At 43.7% G+C, this 23486-nt stretch overlaps 2 protein-coding genes across 4 annotated transcripts in view; one reads left to right on the plus strand and one right to left on the minus strand.

Moving 5' to 3' along the window:
- The first annotated feature begins 156 nt into the window (after positions 1 to 156).
- Positions 157 to 10006, plus strand: LOC111600301 (serine protease nudel). The gene is made up of 15 exons (XM_030225534.1): positions 157 to 331; positions 994 to 1140; positions 1205 to 3532; positions 3606 to 4654; positions 4709 to 5185; positions 5236 to 5569; positions 5633 to 6740; positions 6797 to 6966; positions 7029 to 7142; positions 7199 to 7985; positions 8050 to 8241; positions 8300 to 8772; positions 8835 to 9126; positions 9195 to 9302; positions 9359 to 10006. The coding sequence occupies exons 1-15, from the start codon at positions 313 to 315 to the stop codon at positions 9915 to 9917; spliced, it is 8157 nt and encodes a 2718-aa protein (XP_030081394.1). The 5' UTR covers positions 157 to 312; the 3' UTR covers positions 9918 to 10006.
- Positions 10007 to 12157: 2151 nt separating this feature from the next.
- Positions 12158 to 23486, minus strand: part of LOC111600528 (calcium uniporter protein, mitochondrial) — a 41642-nt gene continuing 30313 nt past the window's right edge. For all 3 annotated transcript variants that reach the window (XM_030225941.1, XM_030225942.1, XM_030225940.1), the window contains 5 exons: positions 13461 to 13692; positions 13298 to 13403; positions 13140 to 13241; positions 12878 to 13081; positions 12158 to 12812 (listed from right to left, as the gene is read on the minus strand). In XM_030225941.1, coding sequence (XP_030081801.1) covers positions 12561 to 12812; positions 12878 to 13081; positions 13140 to 13241; positions 13298 to 13403; positions 13461 to 13692 — 896 coding nt within the window. In that variant the 3' untranslated portion in view covers positions 12158 to 12560. The remainder of the gene's footprint in view (positions 12813 to 12877; positions 13082 to 13139; positions 13242 to 13297; positions 13404 to 13460; positions 13693 to 23486) is intronic.

The raw sequence follows: 23486 nt of genomic DNA on the forward strand, positions 1-23486 counted from the left end.
CGGAAGTCGCTCGCATTCGAAATCGTCGTTATATCGTGTGTTACCTACCTCTACAACTTATAGTCAGTCGGTCAGCCCAATTTGGATTATTCGTTTCCGATTTTTGTTTAAGTGAATTTCTGTAATTGGATCCTTCTTTCCTTTTCTTTTTGTTTTTTTGTTTTTGTTTGTCTGCTGTGTAAAACAATCTAGTGTAACAAAGTGCAATATAATTAAATAAAAAAAAGATTTCACATAGAAATTGTGCAAAGTGCATTGAAATATGCATATAATAAATTGATATAATATATTTTGTATTTATATCTTACCAAAATGAATCAAAGTTTGGATGGTATGTGCTCAGTTGCGTAACTTTCTCTAAAAATTACACTAAATCATCCTAAACTTAATTATTATATAGATATGTGTATTGATTTGAATATGCTTCTCTAAATTGCCATACAGAAACTTTAAATACTTGGCAGCTATTTAAGCTTATGTTTTCATTTTGTTCAGTTTTGACAATTTAGTGCATCAGCATTTCTACAAGTTGCGAAACCTCTCCGCAGAGAACTCGCTGACCAAAATATAAAAAACGAAAAGAAATTAAAAATATTTTCGATAAAAAAAGTGTTGAGGTGTTGTTGTTTAAGTTAATAAGTTGTTAAACATAATTTAATGCACAGCAAACCTAAAATGAGTTCAACTTAACGCCTACAATATTTGCGTATATATCTGGAAGGGGTCGACTGGAATATACCCTGCCTGTGGAGCAAAGACTGTGTCAAGAGGCATACAAAGTGCAGAGACTACCTAAGAAACAGAGAGAGAGAAAGACAGAGAGAGACAGAGAGAAAAAATAAGTGACAGAATAAGAGAAAGAGAGAGAAAGAATGAAAGAGAATGAGCTGTTAGGAATTCTTGAGCAGAGATAGATGGAATCCATATAGATTATAATTAAAATTTAAAATTTCTGAATAAATTCGAAAATTGAAATCTTTTACGCTTTCCCAGAACTAGAGGCGAAGCGTTCGCCAAGACTTTCTCGAAAACGCTGCCAATCTCGCCTGCCCTACACACGTATTCTGATCATATCCGTGCTGGTAATAGCCGCATTGCTCATCTCACTAATCTATTATGGCATTGTGCTGGAGCGCATGGGTAAATAGAGCAGCAATAGCTTCATCAAAGTATATAGATATATAATATAACTCCTCAAATACAGATCAGCTGCGTCAAATAATGTCGCTCAATCAGAAACATGCCCGCAATGTGCATCCCATTGATGAAAAGGTCTTCATAGGCCCGCAACTGGAACCTTTTCGTATACCATTAAAGAAAGCTGATTCCGAGCCAATTGCCACCAAGAGCGAGGAGCAGTCGCTGCGCTTAAAACATTTGCGTTTGAAGTTTCGCATGAAGCGCTTGAAGCTTCGATCCCGACGCAGTCTAGAGTCTTTCGATTTACTAGATCCTCTCCAGCTGGAGGCCAACATGCAGCAACTCTATACAAGAATGCGTAACAAACGAGCCAAAGCCAAGCTAAGTCAGCTTGAAACCGAGTATGTGAGGTGTAGGAAGCAGACGCCAGAGGATTGCATGTCAGCTTTCATGCGCATGTACCAGATGGCCAAGGAAGTAACCGAAAAAGTCGACAAGATGAAGGAAATCATAAGAGATCACCTGGGCTCACACAGCCTCGAGTCGCATGAGTTTGAACCATATGCACCAGCCCAGACGACGACGAACACAACAGTCCATCAACCACAAGAGGTGACCACTCCACTCACAAATAGCAGCGTAACTGGCGATGGAGACAACGAGGAGACGACGCTGAAGCCCAATAGAGTTAAGATAAAACCAGCACAGATCAGTTGGATTATCGACGGACCCGGCCACGACGAGCAGGAGGCATATGTAGAGAATACGCCGAGAGCTATGCTGGAGCAGAACAATGCAACAACAACCACTTTTCCAACAACAACAATGGAGAGCACATTGCCTACAACCACAATGGATATGGAAACAACAACAAGCAGCAGTAGCACTAGCTTCGCTGCCTCTTCGCCAACTTCGACAACATCATTAGACAAAAGCACATCAAGTAGCAGCAGCTCCTTTACCAGCACCACCAGCCATCCCTTGTCAGTTCTTACCACTGAGGGGCCAGATTCGGACAACATAACAGATCATATAACTTGGATTTTGGATCGTTTTGATAAGCCCAAAGAGATTGTGCATACCTCAGAGCGAGCAATTGATAAAACCACCATAGAAACCACTATGACAACCACAATACCAAACATCGAAATGGACTCAGTTCCAATTCACTCCGATAACCATATGAAACAGCTCAGCGTCCAAACTACCAGAATGCCAACAACCGATGCTCCACCACCACTGGCAACCACAACCAATGGGCTGAATGAGACGACAACGCAGAAGAACCAGAATATAGAGGGCCAGTCACAGACGAGCACAACTACCACTACACTTAGTCCTACCATAAGGCCCACTACCCCACTCAACACAACCACAATAACCACTACTACGCTCAGCCCAACCACTACGACCGAAGCTATAGATGGTGCCAACTTCACGGCCTTTCCGACCAAGCCCAAGCCAATAAAAATCAGTTGGATAATCGACGGCTATGAGGAGAGTAGTACAACGCTGGCGCCAACCACCGAAACCACCACTCGACTAACCACGCCAAGCACGACTGAAAGTATAATGGGATTGGATTCGTTAGTTAATTCTACAAGCATAGAAAACATGATAAATGACACTGAAACAACCACTGAAAGCACCAGTCGAATAACCGCCGTAGGCACCACTGAAGCTGCAGGTGAAGTGCGTCCATTAGATAATACCACTCGAATAGAAAATATGCTGAACGAAACAACCCAAACAGCTGCCACTGAGGATATATTTGAGAGCACCACTCAAAGAACCGCTGTAAACACCACAGAGGCACCAGCTGAGCTACATCCATTAGATAATCCATCTAGCATAGAAAATATGCTAATTATCACAACCCACGCCCCAGCTACCACTGACGCTACAACTAACAAATACACTGAGGGCACCACTCAAATAACCACTCTAAACACCACAGAAGGAGCACCTCAGATACAGCCATTAGATAATCCCACTAGCGTTGAAAACATGCTGATTGCAACCACCGAAACTGTGGTCCCTGAAACCATCAGTGAAAGCACCACTGAGAGCAATACTGAACGCACCACCGATGGTGCACGTATGGTGCATCCCTTAGATAATCCCAGCAGCATTGAAAATATGCTTGAGAGCTTCGAGCGCCATGAGGAGGAGAAGCCGCTGATCAAAGTGCTGCCAAGCAATGAGACTTCAAAGTTCGAAGAGTCGGAGACTTTGAATATCTATGATCGCAAGCATTGGCTGAAGCAGTTCGAGAAGGACGCGGGGCCGAAGCAGGATGAACTCATCGAGACATTTGGCACGAAGCTGGATGCTGAGAGTCTGAAGCAGCTAGGACCCAAAATCAATCCTGTCAGTGGCAAGGTGACAAATGGTAAGGAAATCTGGCCAACCTTGATTTCTCTATGTAAAGCAATTCTATGTATATAAAAACTACCTTCCTACAGCTGCCGACGCACAGCTCATGTCCATATGCGAACACTTGTCCCGTAAGCTGCAGCAGAAGGCAGCTGCCGAGGCAAAAGCAGCGGAGAACAATGAGCCCTACACTGCCTCGCCCAGCGTGCAGTTTACGAGTCGAGCGCCTGGCGGCTTTCCCGTCTCTGGCGAAACAATGAAAGCCTCAGCACAGTTCATGTTCAATCCGAACTTTGGCATGCCCAGTGTGCCTGTCTGCTTCTATATGACGCCGGCCAATTTCCGCATGCCCATGTGGTCGCCCACGCCCTCGTTTATGGGCATGCAGAGCGCTCAGTTTGGTGGCGCAGCGAATGCAGGTGGCATCTTCTTTGTGCCGCAACAGTTTGGGCCGTCGGGCAACTTCTTTGCTGGCACCGCCGGCACAGCGGGCGGAGCACAGAGTCAGCTGCCCAATATCTTCTCGAAGAACGCGTCTCCACAGAAGCAGTCCAGCGGGCAGCAGCAGGTCTACTGCACCTACATGCAGAACCAGCAGGGACAGACGGCACAGGCGAGCAACTTGACGCCCAACAGCCAGGCGGGCTTCTCCAATGCCAACTTTAAGATGCGGCATGCCAACCAGACGGGTGTGGCACAGCGCAGCCAAATCATCTATGCCTCCTATCTGGGCGTGCCGCAGCAGTCGCAGGAGCGTTTCAAGTGCCCCGAGGCTGAGCAGGTGGCCTGCTTTGGCCAGAAGCAATGCATCGCCGCCTCGAGCTGGTGTGACAACGTCGTCGACTGTTCGGACGGCAGCGATGAGTCGGCCTGCACCTGTGCTGATCGCTTGGATGAGGATCGCATATGCGATGGCTATGCGGACTGTCCCATGGGCGAGGATGAGCTGGGCTGCTTTGGCTGCGAGCCACTGGCGCATTCCTGCTACGAGAATGCTGAGGAATATGCGCGACACAATCGCTCCACTTTGTCCATGTGCTACAATCGCCACGAGCGTTGCGACGGCTTCTTCAACTGCCTCAACAAACGTGATGAGCAGCAGTGCAGCCTGGTGGTTAGAGATGTGGCGAATCCTATGGTAAGATGATAATGGAGTCTCCATATGCCTTCTACATTCCCCATTTGCCCTTAGTCCCATGCAGCCACCGCATCGGAAGGCTTCTTGTATCGTAATCATCGCGGCGATTGGTATCCTGTTTGTAATAATGGCGACCGATGGGCAGCCGAAGCCTGCGAAACGTCGGCTCTCAAAGAAGGCCCAAGTCTTAGCTTCAAGCAGCTGAAGCTGCCGGGTCCATTCATTGAGCCTGCGCTGCATGCGGGCATTCATTTTGCCCAGGGCTGCCATGGACGCAACGACCAGGACACGCTGCTCGATCACGTTGCCTATGTCAAGTGCCCGGCCAGGCAGTGTGGCCTGCCCAGCAAGCCAACTGATGGCGTGCCGTCCAAACGCTCTAAGCGAGCACCCATTCAGAATAACATGGAATCGGACAAGGGTCGAATTGTTGGCGGCAGCTATGCAACTCCCCTGGAGTGGCCCTTCGTAGTGGCCATCTACCGGAATGGCAAATTCCATTGTGGCGGCACCATCTATACGGAGCATTGGGTAAGGTCTGTCAGTTGGCAAAGAGTCTCTACTAAGCAACTACTTCTCAGATCATCAGCGCTGCTCACTGTGTTATCAACTTTGCCAAGTATTACTATGAGGTGCGCGCTGGGCTCTTGCGCCGCACCAGCTACTCACCTGCTACGCAAATTCAAGGGATTTCGCATGTTGTGGTGCATCAGGGCTACGAGCGGCGTAGCATGCGGAATGATCTCTCGCTGCTGCGCGTTGCGGCACCGCTGCAATTCAATCGCTGGGTGAAGCCCATCTGCTTGCCAGATAAGGGACGCACGACCTTTGGTGAGGACTGGATCTGGGGTCCAGAGGAGCATACGCTCTGCACAGTCGTTGGCTGGGGCGCTATACGAGAGAAGGGGCCAAGCAGTGAGTGCTGAGTTGTTGACTTAGAACTAGAAATTTCACTAAATTTCTCAATGTCTGCTGCAGGTGATGCCATACGACAGGTAACTGTGCCCATACGCAAGGGCTGCACGGATCCCGAGGATCGGGTGTCGGAGGATGTGTGTGCCGGTGAGCCGGGTGGTGGTCGCGATGCCTGTCAAGGTGACTCGGGTGGTCCGCTCTTCTGCCGCAGCGTCAGCCAGCCGGAGCAATGGTACCTGGCAGGTGTTGTTAGCCACGGCAATGGCTGTGCCCGACCCAAAGAGTTTGGCGTCTATACGCGCGTCGCCCTCTATTTGGATTGGCTGGAGCTGGCTGTGACACCGAGCCTACTGCCAGCACGTCAGCCACTCCAGCGCTGTCCTGGCTTCACGTGCGTCTGGGGCGGCAAACGTTGCATTTCCCAGCGAAACCGCTGCGACCGCAATGTGGACTGTCTGGGCGGCGAGGATGAGGTGGGCTGCTCCTACAACTTCATACCAGACATGGTGGGCGGCACAAGGCAGAATGTCAGCAGCACCACTGAGAGCGACTATTATCCACAAAAACAAAAGGACCCACTTGACCAGGAAGTGCAGCACACTGAGGACAAACTACGTCAGGATGTGCCCATAGACGACAATGACGTGTTTGCTGATTTAACTGCTGAAAACGAAGGGAGTGTAGCAGAAACTTTTACTGAGGAACAGCCGGCAACAGAGGCCGATGCAGAAATTGACACGGGCACAACAACAGCTCGGACAGCAACAGTGCCACCTGTGGTAGCAACAACCACTTGGCCAACACCCACAGAGGATTTGATGAAGTTGGCCGACTTGATAAGCCAACTTGAGGAGTCAACAACGTCGACCCCCACAACTACAACAACAACTGCACAAATTGCAGCAAACGAAACAGTGGCAACAGCTGCAACAACAGCAGCAACAACAATTGAAGTTGCAAACACAACTTTGGGGTCTTTGATAGACATTGACAGCGCCACTAGCCAAGCTGTGCAACAGACTACAACAACAACAACAACAACAACAACAACAACAACAACAACAGCTGTAACGACAACTGTGCCAGCAGCAGCAACCACACAAGCAACCACAACAAATAGCAGCCAAGTTACTGCGGAGAAGCCGTTGCCCAATAAGTTTATTTGCCAGAAGTAAGCTATAGAGCCAATTTGTTGCCATCAATGGATTAATTGAATTGATCTTTCAGACTGCCACAAATTATAGATCAGCTGCATCGCTGTGACCGCAAGGTGGACTGCGAGGATGGCACCGATGAGCTGGACTGCAGCTGTCGCGACTATCTCAAGGGCAGCCTCAGCTCGCTCATCTGCGATGGCAAGGCAGACTGCGAGGATTTGACGGATGAGCAGAACTGTGGTAAGTTCTGGGCAAGCTGTTAGAGGTAAGGCAGTTAACAACGCTTTCTTCTTCAACTACAGGTGGCTGTCGGGCACATGAATATCACTGCGCGCTGTCAAAGACCTGCCTGCCGCTGGCCAAGCGCTGCGACAAAGTCATCGACTGCAAGTTCAATGAGGATGAAAAGGATTGTTGTGCGTAAGCAAGTCTAGGTCCAGGCGCTTATCTGACTAATAATCTTCATTCGCAGTTGCTCTAACCAATGGCCACGATGTGCACTTTGATGCTCATCAACAGCCCAAGTTCAGCACCGTTGGCATCTTCTCGAAGAACGCGCATGGACTGTGGCGCGTGGTGTGCGCGCACGAGACGGACTTCCATGAACACCAGGCCAAGACAGCGGACATGGTGTGTGCTCTGCTGGGCTTCAGGGGCGCGCAATACTACAACAGCACCGAGTTCATTAGCCAACAGCGAATGCATCCCATCACGCCAGAGCTAGCCAATTCGCCAGCTGGCCCTGGTCTGCGGGCGCTAATGCGCGACAATGCGCAGCTGTCCAGCATGGAGATGGGCTTGCCTAGGCCTTCTCAGCACCCGCTGCCCGGGCAGCAGAGAGCCCGCGTGCTGCCCAACAAGTGTCTGGGCATCTATGTGGAATGTAATGCTCGCTCCAATGCGACGTTGCCACTGAAGACCTTCAGTGCCGGGCAGGCTATAACTCCGCCGCCATCTGAGCAGCTGCCTGAGCTGTTGCCTTCCATTCAAACAAACGTTCGGCCATACGTGCACTTTAAGCCGCTGTTGCCGCTGCAGGTGGTCAACAAAAAGGATGAAATCTTGGATCATCTGGAAACATTGATCAAGAGCAAGAGTAATAAGACGATGCTGGTGCAGGAGCAGCTGCACGAGGCCATCGAAGAGCTGCATTGGCCCTGGCTAGCAGATATCTATGTGGACGGTGAGCTGTGGTGCTTGGGCGTGTTGCTGGACAAACACTGGCTGCTGGTGCATGAGACTTGCCTCACCGGCTTAAGGTTTGTTGCTTAAATAATTCACCTTTGTCCTCGGACCACTGAGACACTCTCCCTTTCTGCACAGCTTTGATACGCACTACATTAGCGCCTTGCTGGGCGGAGGCAAGACCAAGCGCTCCTTGCATCGCAGCAACCATGAGCAAATACATCGTGTGGACTGCTTTGAAGCAGTGCCTCGATCCAATGTGTTGCTTTATCATCTGGAGCAGCCGGCGCGATTTACGCACTATGTGCTGCCCACCTTCTTGCCAGAGATGTGAGTTTCTGCCCCATTTTGAGTCAGAGACAATACGAAATTTGAATTTCTTTCACAGTTCCGCTGCAGAAGATGCCACTCCACATCAATGCATCAGCGTGCTGCATGATGATCTCACAGGGCGCATCAAAACGGTGGCCACTGCATCGATCAACAATGACAGCAGCTGCAGCTCCTGTTACCAGCTGCAAGAGCGTAAGCCGTCTGGCAACCTAATGCGTAAGCTGAATCTAAGTGCTGACGACATGGCCTCCATATCGGACGAAGTGGAGCTGGTGAGCGGTGCGGCAAGTGCCAAGTCGATGCCCGCACTCACCACATTCACCAGCTGCACGCAGTTCGGCCAGAGGAATCACACTGACCAGCAGGCTCAGCCCACAGATCAGGGCGTGCTGGTGTGCAGGGATACACATACAGGCTGGTATCCTGCGGCGATCTTTAGCTATAACAACACCAACTGCCGCAGCTTCAAATCGCCTTTTGCCATCAGAAAACTTAATGAGGCCTACAAAATGCTGCAGCACGTCATAGGTACAATCTAACTAGCATAACTTTAAATATTTAACTGATATATATATAAATATTTGCCATAGATCATCCACATTGCAGCAACGCGCAGCCAATGCCCACTTGCGCCACACATCGCTGTCCCTTGGGCAGCTGTCTGCCACAGTCGGCGCTCTGCGATGGCCGCAATGACTGCCACGATGGCAGCGACGAGGAGGAGGCCAAGTGCCGCCAGCTCAAGCAGCGCTGTGGACCTGGCGAAATGAAGTGCCGCTCGAGTGCCAAGTGCGTGCCAAAGAGCAAGTTTTGTGACCATGTGCGCGACTGTGAGGACATGACTGATGAGCCCACCATATGCAGCTGCTTTACCTATTTACAGTGAGCTATAGACACATATAAATACACATAAAGTCGAGGCAAAGACTCATGAACATCTCTCCCTTCAGAGCCACGGATCCCTCTAAAATATGCGATGGCAAGCGCAACTGCTGGGACAAGAGCGATGAGAGCTCGGTGCTATGCAACTGCACTGCGGATCACTTTCAATGCACTTCGTAGGTCAACTCGGGAGGAAGAGATTTGTTTCATATCTAATGCACTTCTCCTACAGCTCCGACGATTGCATTCCACGTGACTTTGTGTGCGACAAGCAGCCCGATTGTCCCGATGGCGAGGATGAGCGCTACTGCTTTGGCCTCGAGCATCCGCTGCTGGACCAGCATAAGGATTACTGGGCGCAAACTGGACAAAGCTACCAGAAGCAGGGCATGCAGTATGGTCAAGTAATTGAGCAATCCTACGGCATTTGGCACACCAAATGCTTTCCCAAGAGCACGCCGCCGGGCATAAACGAAGTGCGCGATATATGCAGGAGGCTGGGCTACAATCCCGATCGACTGCCCAGCTATCGCCTCCTGGACGATGCTAGCAATGAGCCCAAGCACACCTTCGAGGTGGCTGACAGGCGCGGGCGCATTTTCTCCAACGAGACGGTGGTGGGCAAGTATCGTGACTCCACAAAGGCAGTGATCATCAGCAAATTCTCGCCGCTGCAGCTCAACGAACAGCTGACGCTTTTCCTCAAGCCCAGTCGAGCCATTGCGGAGCTGGTCAGATGGAATGCAACGGACTCGAATAGCTGCTACAGACTGGAAATACGTTGTGTCTGAATATTGAGTATTGAATACATACCAATCATCCAATCTCGTTGCACTTTGTACGTTTTAGTAGCAAATAAAAACGAGATCTTAGCCAAATATTTAAATGTCGTTTTTTATGCTTTTGTTTTAATTTCAATTTTTTATTTATTTATTAATCAGTTTTCTATTTGTTGCATATTTTTGCGTTATGTATTCCGCTTGTTTTTTATTTTATTTTTTTTTTTTAGTATTTTAAATATTTTTGAAGCTGGGTTCCTGGAGTTTATCGTATTATGTTTAACAAACAAATTTATTATGTTTATATAAATGTAAAAAATCGCACGTTTTTGGTTTTAGGTTTTTGGTTTTTGTTTTTCTTGTTTAGTCAAAATTTAAACAATTAAATACTTAAAGCACTTATCATAATTTTTTGGTTTTGTGTTTAGTTTGTTAATTATAAATTCGTTAAAAAGATTTTAGATTGGTTTTATGCTTGTTTTTTTTTCGAAAGAAAGGTACTTGAGAATCATGAATATAAGTATCTTAAGAGCAACTCACGCCATTTGGGGATTAGTCCAGTTTCTGGTGCTGCCTTTATAAGTAAATTTAACAATAGTTTGGGCTTTAATATATATATATATTTATATATACATATACGATTTGTAACGAGCATCTCTTAGGGCTTAAATAAACTTCTAAAAAAGGCTGGGTATAATTTGTTTATACAACTTGTTAAAGATATTAGTTTTTTTTATAAGTCTTTGGCGCTGATTACAACAATATAAACTTGGGAATACTCTTATAGGTTTAGCTAAATAGATGAACATAAATTAGCTTTTAGGGAATTTGTATGCAAATACTTTAAAAGTTATTTAGGAAAGTTCGATTTTTGAGTAAGTTTTAGTTTTCTTTTGCAAAAAAAACAATATTTTTTTTAGTTTATAATTTCAAATTGAATCACAAATGTTTTCAAAATATTTGTATTATGTATGAATAATACTTAGGCTAATGTTAGTGTGTGTTAGTTTTTTGTTTTGATTAGCTGTGTATCTAAAATGTGCCTATGTTTTTCTTTAAGTGTATTTAGCGCATCGAAAAGCTAGACTGGAGTGTGGCCCTTAAGCTTTCGAGTGTGAGTGTCAGGGAATTGGTTTATATATATATATGTATATAGTACAGTAGTTTAGTAGAGAGAGGCATAAAGTTTTCAACACAACCTTTTTCGCGATTCTAAGTTCAGAGTTTTAGAGGAAAGCGTATAACGGTAAAAACGAATGGCAATTATCAAAGCCTAGTTGCTTATACTAAAACTAAGTTGAAGCTGTCTGTGCAGCCATTTTCATATTTACGTTCCTAAATATCGTTTACGTTGTCATGAAACACAGCAGTTTATATATTTACATATACAATGTTTTCTTTTTTTTTATATAATTTATAAGTACCTACCCATATTAGTTGCTGTCACTAAGTTAATGGCATCATTATCATATATCATATTATTTTAAGAATTTCGTAAACTTTACTAACTACAAAATGTTATGTGTTAAATGTGGTTGTTGCTAAAACTCTTAATGAAATAGTTGGTGCGTTTTTATTTACAATTTGTTTAAATATATGTATATGTATCTAGTAGTTGTTAAGTAGTTTAGTTTAGTTTAGTTTAGTTAGTATTTGCTAAGTAGGTATATTAAAGCTTAGGAAGTTAGTAGATTTCACTGCAAGTTTTCACGTTTGTCCACACACTGAGGAGCGCCTTTTGTTCAAATCAAAATATATTTATCATAGGTGGTTAAGTATATGTCGTTCATTCAGTTATGTCTAGAGTTTCATTTATTTTATAGTTATATATTTTCCTAATTGTGGCATATCGCAATAGCTCAATTTCTTTAGTTAAACATAGAGAAGTCAATTTTTATAATACATTTACGCCACAGCCGTAAAATATGCCAAGGATTTTATTGAAACTGGCTGTAGCCCAAGAGCTGGCAATGATTTGCCTTTGGCGTAGTCTACAACGATGTAGTCTGGCCAAGGTCGATCGAAATGGCTAGAGAACAAGCAATTTCTATGCATAAATCATAGCAGAGAGTTCTATCCATCGCAACGTGTGCAAAATAAAAAGAAATACAAAAAAATAAAAATATTCAATAAATAATTCATTTATATTTCACTAAAAACGCACACAAATTAGTTGAAGCTTAAAAACAACGTATCTTTTTACTAAATAAATAACTAAACAAAAATTAAGCAAACACCTTAAGCAGGTGACGTCATTTGTGAAATGATTTTGTGCGCATTTGTTGGCCCGTTCAAGCTTGGGCTTAGGCTACAAATTAAACATAACTAACTAAACATTCAGTTAACAGAAAAGGATACAAGAGCAGAACATATCAAAATATAGTAATATATATATGTATATATATATAAATTTGTGTATAAGCGTTGACTATAATTTCGATCACTAAACAAAAACTTTGACTAAATGACTGAGTTGAATGATTTAAAGCGAGCGCATGTTTTTTAAATGTTAATTTGAGTTTCATTTTGCATAGGTGGCTGCGTCAGCTTTCCGCTCTCTCCCAGGCTATCACTTTCAATCTTTACATGTGTTCTCGCAACTCGTTTGTTGCGGACGTCTGTGGGTAGCACGAGGGTGGTGGCACCTTGAGGTTCTTAAGTACTCTTCTCTTTACTCTTTTCCAATCCATTGCTCTCTTCGATGGGCGGGGCGTCCAGCTGGGTGCGCACCAAATGGGCTGGCAGCTTCATATTGATGGGATCGTTGATGCGACTCAGATTGTACTCCAATTCCGCGCTCTTGCGCTTCAGCCGATTATAATGCTCGACATCAAACTGCGCTTTCTTGGCATTCCTGTACATATTTAAGGAGTACTCGCGGTTGTACACATTCTCCATGATATATTCCTATCGGGGAAACCAATCATTGCCATTAATTAATTATTTTTGGATTATACTTTCAGGCAACTTACGCGCTTCGTTACACAATAGTAGGCGTACATGGCCATTGTCGTGCCATAGGTAACGAAATAAGTCACTGGCTCCATAATATCCCAAGAGTATTCCCACCAAGTCAATCGCGCGAGGATGCCAAATTGCACGGACATCAGTCCGAGACCCACCCAGGTCATCATGTTGGTGCGACGCTCAGCCTTTTTGACCAGTTCCATTTTTTTCTGCCAAATGATAATCAGGTAAGTCTATATAGACAGTTAAAGCGCTAAGGCGGCTAACCTCTTCGAGTGGCTCCAGTTCGTAACGCAGACTCTCCAGTTCCTTGGCCAGTTCATTGCTCTTTTCCAGCTGATACTCGCCCACATTGAAGGCTTCATAAAGCTATTAGACAGTTAATTTAACTAACATTCTTTAGCCACATTGCGTATTCCAAATACCTGTGCTATAATCTTGCGCACATCGTCCATTTTGTCAATCTTCTCCATCGTGATCTTTTCACGTTCCGGCGGCTTAACATCCAGATTACGATTATTGATTTGTATGCTGCAAGCAGAGTTGTAGTTAGAATTGGAAGTTACTTAATGCTGATTCGATAGCTACCTAAATTCATCGTCCAGCAAACGCTCGATGGTGCAGGAGGAAGCAATGCGTACGCCATGCTTATTGATAATTGCAGCACGATCTATGCCCCGATCCTCCTCCCTCAGCATTGCCAGCAGATGCCCCACCGTATGCGAGATGGGCTTCAAGGCGAACTGGCATAGCTCATTGCGGCTGGGCAGGCGAACTGTCAACTGTGGCATGCCGTTCACGTACTCCAGTGAAACATCATCTAAGGGCAGTTCGTGTGAGAGTAAAACAGAGAGAGAGAGAGGGAGAGAGAGATGCATATATTTTTAAAATGATCTTTATGCATATAAATAAAGTAATCTCTTCAGCTACAGCATCGTTTGCATATCAAGTTTTGTTTAGGTGTTCAGGGAGAGACTGATAGCCAGAGAGCGACATAAAAAATATTTTTAAGAATTTTCTAAACCACATTTCTGCTTTATGTAAACAAATTTAAACAACTTCTCATGTAAAAGAGAGAGAGAAACTGAAATGAAGAGAATATGTCAGAGAACATTCATTATAAGCCTAAAGACTTTTTTCAGCTATGTTATATTTGCTTTATTATATTTCCTTTAAGTCTTAAATATATTTTTGGCTTAAACACATTTCTCATACTATATAAAAGAAAGAATATTAATCTTCGTCAACGAAAACTGCAGCAAGATGACTTTTAGCTTAGTTTATAGCTGTCGAGTCATGAAGTGTGGCAATTATTCCAACCTAACCCAAGTAGCACTTATAAGAAGTTATAGTTACAGTAACTGTGCCAGATTGCGTTGCAGTTTTTTGTTTTATATATATATATATATTTATATATATATAGAGCTGCTTGTTTTTTGCTTTTACATTAATTGCTCGCTGAGCTACTCAAGGTTGTTGAATGCAGTTAGTCGTACGAATTGATCGCTGAGGCATGAAACACATGACGCCTGCCCCCAAGCGCTGTGGCAAAGATTGCCAATGAGCTACAAATGAGCAGATGAGACACAAATGACAGCGCCAAGAATTCAATTAGCTTCATACACAGCTCCATGTCGGAGAGTTTTCACTTTGTCGCATGTGTGGGCGCTGCAATAACTCTGAAGTGGCACAAAGCGCAGCCACATGTAGGCTTTATATATGTATATTTTGATACCCATATATATAATTTGTGGCACATGCAACACGCCAAGTGGCCAGCGAAGCAAGCAGCAACTGCAGCAGCAGCAACAGCAGCCCAATCGCTTCTAATAAGAGATTTGCCTCAGTTTAAGCGCATTTACTGGGTCTCAGTTGGAGTTGGTGTCTGTTAGCTGTTGTTGGCGCCACTGAAATGTGGGTAACTCGTCTTGTTGCTGTTGCTGTGGCTTTTGCTGTTGCTGTTGCTGTTGTTATTGGTTGGCTAAGTCCATTGCTCATTGCTAGCTGTTGTTGTGATTATTATTTTCATGCACTTTGATTTTTTGGGATTTTAAACACATTTTATATGTGTGTTTTATGTTTTCTTTTTTCTTTATCTCCACCGCCTCCTCCTCCTCCTACTTCTACTTCTTTTCTTTTATTTTATCTACCTGCTGCTGTTGTTTTTTTCTGCTTTTGCGGCTTCTGCTTGATTATTGATAGTTTGAGAGTTTTGTGTTAATTTTCAGTTAACTTTCAGATTTTCGCGCTTGCAGACGTGTGTCTCGGTTTGTTGCTCGCCGACTCCAATCGCATAGAGTCGAGTCTTACGCACACACACACGCAGTCTGTAATTGTGCTTCAGTGTTTTAGTGTACGTGGCAAGAAGCTATAAAAAATAAAGTAAACCTCAATGCTATAAACCATATGTGATATAAGAATATAATACCCAAATAGCCAGCTAACTAACTAAACCATTAGATGGCTATATGGCCAAAACAAAGGTTCTATGAACTTGTTTGCGTTCAGCTGTCGTGTCAAAGTGCTGCCACAATTACCATGAAAGCTGCCTGTCTGCCAGCCACGATACACACACACACACACACACACCCACACACATGCACGCGCCTACAACGCAAAAAGTTAAATTTTGCGTACTCCGACAAGCGGCGATAACCGAGCCACAGGAAACATGAGGCAAACACAAACACACACTGATATCAGCAACTAAGTTGTGCGTCCTGTCACTGATTTTGTTGTTTGCTGTTGCCCAAGCAAACACTAGCTATAGAGGTATTCAGCACGCCCTCGAATAACCGCAAAGAGAAACATTGATTAAATTCTTGTTACCCTGCGGCAGTGGCGGCGTGTCATGTCTTTGCCACAACTTTTGGTGCTTTTGCTCTCATCAAAACTTAATAGGCAGTTTCCGCAGGGCAAGCACACGGTTAACAAGTGTCGCACACACAGGCACACACACACACACTTGCACGAGAATTGAGGTCAAAGTGTAGCAGGCGGAAATGCAATGCGGCAATCAGCATAGAAATTTGCAACAGTCAGCTTTTGTCTGCGTGCATGTGTTCCTATGTGTGTTTCTCTCTCTGTGCGTGTGTGTGTGTGCTTTGCAATTAACTCTCTTTAAGTTGACTGCGTGCTATGCAAATATGGTGCATATTGCAGAGTATTTGCTAGTTGCAGTTGACTCTAATTTAAATGAACTTTGCACAGCTAATTGGATACGCAAAGGTCACTTGTTAGCTATTTTTATAGACATTTTTTATAGCTGCTGCGCTACATCCTTAAATTATTTATTTTCATTAAACTATTTTTTAATATAAAAAGTTGAGCAAAGGCAAAAAGTTTTACGTTTTCCCTTTTTGTAAGAATTTTTTAAGAAACACTTTAAAAATTGATAAATTTATTAAATTCCTTTGCTCGTAGCTGAAGCCTCCATATACTAACTGTTGTCAGTCGCGAAATTGTCAACTGTTGGCGGGCAATCAAAATAGCTTGGCAACTGCGTTGCATACTTAAGGGCAACGGGGCGTATGAGTGTTGCATGATTCCACGAGCTGGGTCCTAAGCCCCCTTTACATTGCAAGGATGCTAAGTTGCTGTTGCTGCTACATTATTATAAATACCTTACTCTACAATTTGGCTGTGATTTCATGTTAATGCAGCAACGTTCAACAGCCCAGCAGGTTGTGCGTGTGTGCGTGTTGTGCGGCGAATTGGCATTTGAATGAAATTTTAGCAACTCAGTTGAACCCTTAAAAACTGCATGCATAAGATATTTAAAAGTACGTTATCAATTAAGCAAGTAAACGAAAGCACAAAGTGAAAAGCGTGCAGCAAATACACGGCTAAAGCTATTAGCGGGTAAGTTCTGTTAGTGGAAGGGGAGGCGTGGGGGCATGTGGTATTTGGCAACACGAGAATTGCTTTGTGCTGCGATTACGCGAGTCGACGACAAAGGCTGCGACTGCGACTGCGGCTGCGGGTCCTTTGTGCGGCACAGGATTGAGGACTGCGACACCCATTCGTACCTGACCGACAACTACCTACCATTGTGTGGCGCCACAGTCGAAATGCTGCGCCCAGGCGTAGGAGCAGAAGGAGAAGGCGAGCAAGAAGGCGTGTTGGTGGCAGTGTAATTTACGAGCGACTGTGGCTGCGAGGGCTGCTCCCTGGAGCCAAACGGCGACAAATTGGAGGTTGTTGCTAATGTTGTTGTTGTTGTTGCTGCATCTTCCGGCGTTGATGTTGTTGTCGTTGTTGTACTCACTAAGCGTTCAATTAGGGCTTGCTTTTTGCCCGTAGCACGCTCGCCGCGCGCTCGCAGCAGCGCCTTCAAATCCTTCAAACTGAGCCGACCAAAATCTTCGACTGGCAACGCAAAACAAAAAACGTAAACACAATGAAAAACATAAAATGAGAAGAAAAATAGGCGTGCCACAAAATAAGTAAGAAGAAATTAAAATAAACCAAGGAAAAATGTTAGGCAAGCTAAAGAAAAGCAGACAAAAGAAAATTTGCAAAATATATATGTATGTATAGAATGTGTGACAGGCGTTAGACGAAGAGTGCAAGAGCAGCAGCTGGTGGCATGCCTCGTCGACACCTTTTCCAGTGCATAATGAATCAACAAGCAAATAGGGCCCATAAGAAAAAGGGCAGCGCATAAAAAAGGCAGCAGCAGCAGCAGGACAGAAAAGCCAGGAAAAAAGCGCAGTTAAAATTGATGGCACGTGCAGTTAACGCCACGCAAAATGCACATAAAAAACATCAACAAACTCAGCGTAAGTGTGTTAAAAAAATAAAATAAAGGCCAAGCCAGCTAACAACATCAAAAAAAAAAATCAACTGTGAATGGCCCCGAAATGTTGATGAAGACACGCGCCTCGGACGCAGGACGTAGGACCAAAGGCCTGTGACATCTTCTTCTTCTCCTTTTTTATTGTGATCAAAAGCAGGAAATGACACGCACAACGCGACACATTAATGCAGAGAGTGATGATGGCATGTGGGTGTGACAGTCTGACTGCTGGCCAGAGGGGCGTGATGCAGACGTTGTTGCACGCCACATTATGAGCCGCAATGCATGACAAAGTGCCAAGTGGCCCGATTGTGTATGGGGCACGTAAATTATAAGAGTCAAATGCGAGCAAATTTAGTAAATTAAACATTTTATTATTCAATTGTTTGTTAATGATTCATTTGACCATAAATAATGCCAGAGCATTAGAGAAATTGCATTTTCTGTTTGGCTTACCCGCCCAGCCCCAGCAGCCGCTGCTCTCGCTCTTTTTGTAATAAAGCTTTGACGGGGTTTTTGGCTGGGTTTTGGATATCTATTTGCGTTGCCCTTTGCCATTCTGACCACTTTGGCCTGCTTAAGACCATTTATTTATACGACTGCCCAGCGTTATCCCATTTCAAGGCTTAAAAGCCTCTCGGAATGCTTTTAATTTAAAAGCAGCAACATAACTGCAACAACAACTCACGAGCTAATGGGAAACACACAAAACTTTATAGAGTAAAATATGCAGCAGAGCCGGAAATCAAAACAAGCAAAAACGACTTCAAAAAAATACCTTTAAGCTAATCAAATATTTATGAAAATTGCAAAACGCTATAAAACAACACAGTTTCACTCTCACTCTCACTCTCTCTTTCTCTCTCTCTCTATATATATATATACCCCCTTTTTGCTTATTTATGAGATGCGCGGCAATAAATTTGTTGCCAGATTTTTGAACACCGTGGTCATTGAATAAATCGCGCTTTATGACGCTTTCAAGCTCAAATCACTTTGCGGCCGTATAAATCAAGTCGAAATTCTGGAATTTATTAGCAAATTTAAAAGTGTAATTCAAAAACAATTCAAAGACTTTACTTAATTAATAAAAAATACCACAAAACAGCGCAAACAGGGCAAAAGGCTGCCGGCTGCACTTTGCTAGTTGTTGGAAAACTCAACAAGAGCGACTCTTTTTCTCCTTTATTTCTCTGTGTGTGTGTGTGTGTGTATTTGTATGTATTGTAGAACCGCAGCAACCGCAGCGGCCATTGTGTGATCCGTTGTGCTTAGGCTTTTAATATTTTAGTTGCGTTGGCTTTTCATGCTCGCCCTGGTATGCGACTGGCGTGTTCTAAGGGGCTTTACCTTGGGCTGCTGCTGCTTTGGCTTTGCGTGTGCTTGCGCAAACAGTCAAAGCAACTACGCGGTTTGCACAATATACTTAACAGCCGCTGCATGCGAGGCTAACAAATCTAAACAAAGCCAAGAACTTCACTGCGCACAAAAGTAGGCAATGCTTTTTCTTCACATTTCTTTTTTTTGGCACAGCTCGTGTGCAATATAAAGTTGTGTGCAGTGGGTCAACTTTTAGTTGCATGTATGCTCTGTACACAATTTAGACTTCAGATTTGTAAATAGACGAGTGCAATTGGGCAAGACTCCAATTGCACACTCATTAGGCACTGAGGCCATTGGGAATCAGAGGAGAATTTATGTGGCAGGCAGAAGGAAAGGTTTACAAGCACATGCTAGGCTAGGCATAAAAAATATATAAAAGAAATTACAAAACAACGACTCAAAATTAAACGACTCAAATTTAATTTTACCAAATTTTTTTATGCACTTCAAAAGTTAGTTTTGTGGAATTTGTGAAAGTTTTGAAGTATGAGAACCTTGAATATATTTTAGAATATAATACTAAAAGCCCAAAGATAGTCTAAGCTTCTATATCTTTAACAATCTACATTACTTTTTGTTAAACATTGCTCTTAACAGTAAAAGTCGCCTAAGCTTTTAACAAGTTTTTCTAGTTTTTCGTTGGAATTTCCTTTGGTTCGTAGTTCATTTGGTTCCTTAAATTGGTGCAGCAGCAGCCCATAATCGATATCTGTTGAGTGCGAACTCTTAAATTGGCCTTCAGCCGTGCACACAGCGGAAATTGCACAATATGTAGTCCCATTTGGCGCTCGTTTTATGTTGTCCCAGTTGAAAAACAAGGCAACGAGGTGTAAACTCGACAAAACTTGAACAGCACCTGTACAGCTGTCGTGGACACGCTTGAGCTGACGATTGCCTCAAGTGTTGTCCCACGTCTTCGTGTTGAAGTGCCCTCACTCGAGCGCTCATTACACGAGCCACGGCTCATGGTGTGTGTTTCTAAGTTGCCTCAAGTTAAATTAATTGCGTACAGTTTGACGAGAATGTTTTCTAGCATATTATTTGCCACTTGCAGGCGCTGCTGTACGGCGTTCATCAAGAGGCTGAGGTGGAGTCTCTAGCTGCGGCGTGGAGGGCACGCGGCTTTAACTGCTTCGACGCTGAATCCGGCACATTTTGCGCGTCAAAATAGGCTCCGGACAGAGTCACAGCCTCTGCTATGGCGGCACGATGGGCAACGGTTATTTTCGAACGTCACAAACATCAACATCATCTCGCCAGCGGGATAAGCGGTAAGTCCAAACATTTTGCCACTCTTGCAGTGGGTCAACTCTTAAGTTACAGTCAAAGGGCAGGCAGGCGCTAATAAACCATGTACATATGTCTCTCTCTCTCTCTCTCTCTCTCTGGCCATGTTGTGAGTGTGAGCCAAGTGCCTGTTTGCCACTTCAGGGAACTTTATGCCATCCGACAGTTGTGGGCCATAAAAGCCAATGACGTATGCCGGAAGTCATGTAAAAGCCAGCAGCGTATAATAAGCTCCAACTGGGCATCAATATTTATGGTAGGGTTGCCATTTGAACCACCAATTTATGAGCCCTTGCTCTTCTCTCAAAGGGGTAACACAAGATGAGAAAGCCATGTAGAAGCTGATTTCATATCATGGGGTCAGCCGATGGGTACTTCAATTACGTGAGAAGCGCAGAGGTGGGCACGGGCAGTCAGTTGAGTGAGGAAATGCCTGAGATAAGTAATTTTAAGTCTTTGACTTACGAAGTCTAATACTTATTCGACGTTTCTCCCTGACTGAGTCTAAAAATAATCGAAATATTTGCCATCTAAAAATAATTTGATTAAGTTTTACAGCGCAAACTTTTCGGCTTTTCTTTTGTTTCCAGTTTAAATCTTTTTAGCCAATAAAAAAGAGAAAAGAGAACTAAAAACGAGCTTGTACGTGTGTAACGAGGCCAAGACAAAGGAAAAATCAGAATGTCGAACAAAGTTTAAGGTCCAATGTTTCAAAGGGTGGTCCTGGCCATGTCCATATTATGTTCAGCTTTTGGTCAGCGAAAAGGGCCCGAAATGGAAACTTTATGCTGTTCTTTTGGGACCATGTTCGGCCTTAATAATTAAATTGCCTTTAGCATGCCACAAGCATGAAATTAAAACAAAGGCAAAGCAAACGCTTTGAGATGGCCAATTTTTCCCTATTTTCCCAGCTACAATTAGCGGCTGTCAATTATCTTCGGCGCACTTCAGCTCCTAAAATCAATACTGATTTGCGGCCCAAAGATGCCATAGAAGAGTCTGTGGACTTCTAGCCATTTTTCCAATTAGCGAAATTGCAGCGAGCCATCTCATCAATATGGAACACAATCGCAAGGAGAGCAGCAATTAAAAAAAAAAATAAACGGCTAACGGCGCCCACATGTAAGTGTAAGCTCGGCTGACACAGATGGCCAGGGCGTGGCCGTAACCAGAACTAGAAACTGATGGGTAGACGGTATTAGATGGAAACGATTTACCAACTGCCATTCACTGCCACAGCTCAAATACCAACCAATATGCCAGCTGCCAACGTCGCGTCAGGGGAATTAAAGAGTTGTGTCAGATGGATGACAGAGCAGCGGCAGCTGAGTGAGCTCAGAGCAGTGCAGAGTCCGCTGAGTCAAGCTAAACTTGGCTTTAAATGCGAACATCAACTGTCAGTCTATAGAATTAACATGAGAACCTTCGAAATATTCGCATATTTTTCTAAAATTTAATTCGTGAAAATTGCTTCCTTCCACACTGAGCTCTAACTAGCATAAAATTCCTTCAAACCCTTGCCGAATTCCCTCACAAAGCCTAAAATGCTGAACAAACTTTGTTGGCAGCAACATTCGCATTGTTCCATAATCAATCACAGCTTTAGATCTAAATTAAATTGTGTTGCATACTTTTAGGCTGGCGATGAAATTCTCTTTTAAATATACATTTCAGCTAAAGAGCTAATTGTAATTTGACTCGGCAATTAGTTAATTGAATTTAATATTTATTATTATTATTATTTGAGGGTTGTTTATTGCTTCTAATTATGAATATTACAAGCGCTGACTGCCATGAAATACACATTTCAAAACATTTATTAAAACGTTGCAATGTAATAAAGTTGTTTGCAATGTGCGTCCGAGCAGCTCGAGGTTTCTGGCCAAAACATTCAAATTGTTTTTGTTTTTCTTTTCTATTTTCCGTTGCGGACAGCGCGTGCAAATTGAATTGTGCTTGGGCAGAGTTTGGCAGTTTTATGCGCTGCATTTCATACGCACAGGCGTTGCCTCATTTGCATATACAGGGAAAGGAGAGAAGGGGAGGAGATGGTGGTGCTGCTGGCGCCGATGGTTGTATGGTGGCCATTGCATGTATTGAGTAATAAATTTGTTTTATTGACAGGCTGTTAACGACACCAGGAATGAGAGAATGTAGTGTGCGAGCGTGTGTATGTGGTGCAGATAGAGATGTTAGACACAAGAAATTTTTCTACTACTTTCGACTTTCGATATAAGCAAATCGATTTATGCATATCTCGCACATACAAACATCTTCAATCTACAACTACAGATGGGCACAGGCTTAGCTGAATGTTTGTGTGTCAGTTGTGAGGCATTGACAGGGATCTTCGGCATTTTGTCACGTTCCACAAGTTTCATTGAAATTGACATAAAAATTTCCCGAAATGCCATTAAATGTACGCGTGCAAGTGAGACAAGTATTTGTGTGTGTGAGGGAGAAAGATAGTAACAGAGAATGTGTATGTGTGTGTGCAAGATATAGAATGTGCATACTTATCGTCTACGTATCGACCTTTCCCAGCTTTATTTAACGGTTGTGTTAACTTACCTGCAAAGAGTAAGAGAAAAGTGTTGTTTAAAATCGCTTGATGGCATTTATTGGCTTAAGGACTAAATAAATGTGATCGAATGTGCGAGCAAATTTGCATGAAATACTCCAGTAAATGTTTGAAACTTCGACTTTCGATGTTCATTAAAAAGTTTGCATTTGACCGGAAACTGAAGCAACAGCAACACGAACCACAGCAATCGGTTGCTGGGAAACTTTGTAAATTTAATTATGGAGCTTCAGAAATAGTAAATGTTGACAGACCCCGAGTGAGATGCGAGGTAGCACGGAATCGGTGAAGCTGTGAAGAGGCTCGGAAAAGTTTACCAATTAGTTGAGCATAAAAACTTTTGCCACTGCATATAGAGTTAGATATGCATGTTTGCCTGCCATGGAAATATAAAATAATTGCATTCGCTTGTATTTTATGGTGATGCGCACATTATTGCAGCAATCATACATATATATTTCACAGTTAATTGCACAAAAGGAGCAATCAGACAGAGACGACAACAAGGAAACGCTTTAACGAAGAAAGGAAAAGAACAAAATGAAAGAAAAGAGGAAAACAATTT

Source organism: Drosophila hydei, unplaced genomic scaffold (assembly GCF_003285905.1).
Source record: "Drosophila hydei strain 15085-1641.00,03,60 unplaced genomic scaffold, DhydRS2 tig00000001-arrow-pilon, whole genome shotgun sequence".
In the NCBI taxonomy this organism is placed as follows: Eukaryota; Metazoa; Arthropoda; class Insecta; order Diptera; family Drosophilidae; genus Drosophila; species Drosophila hydei.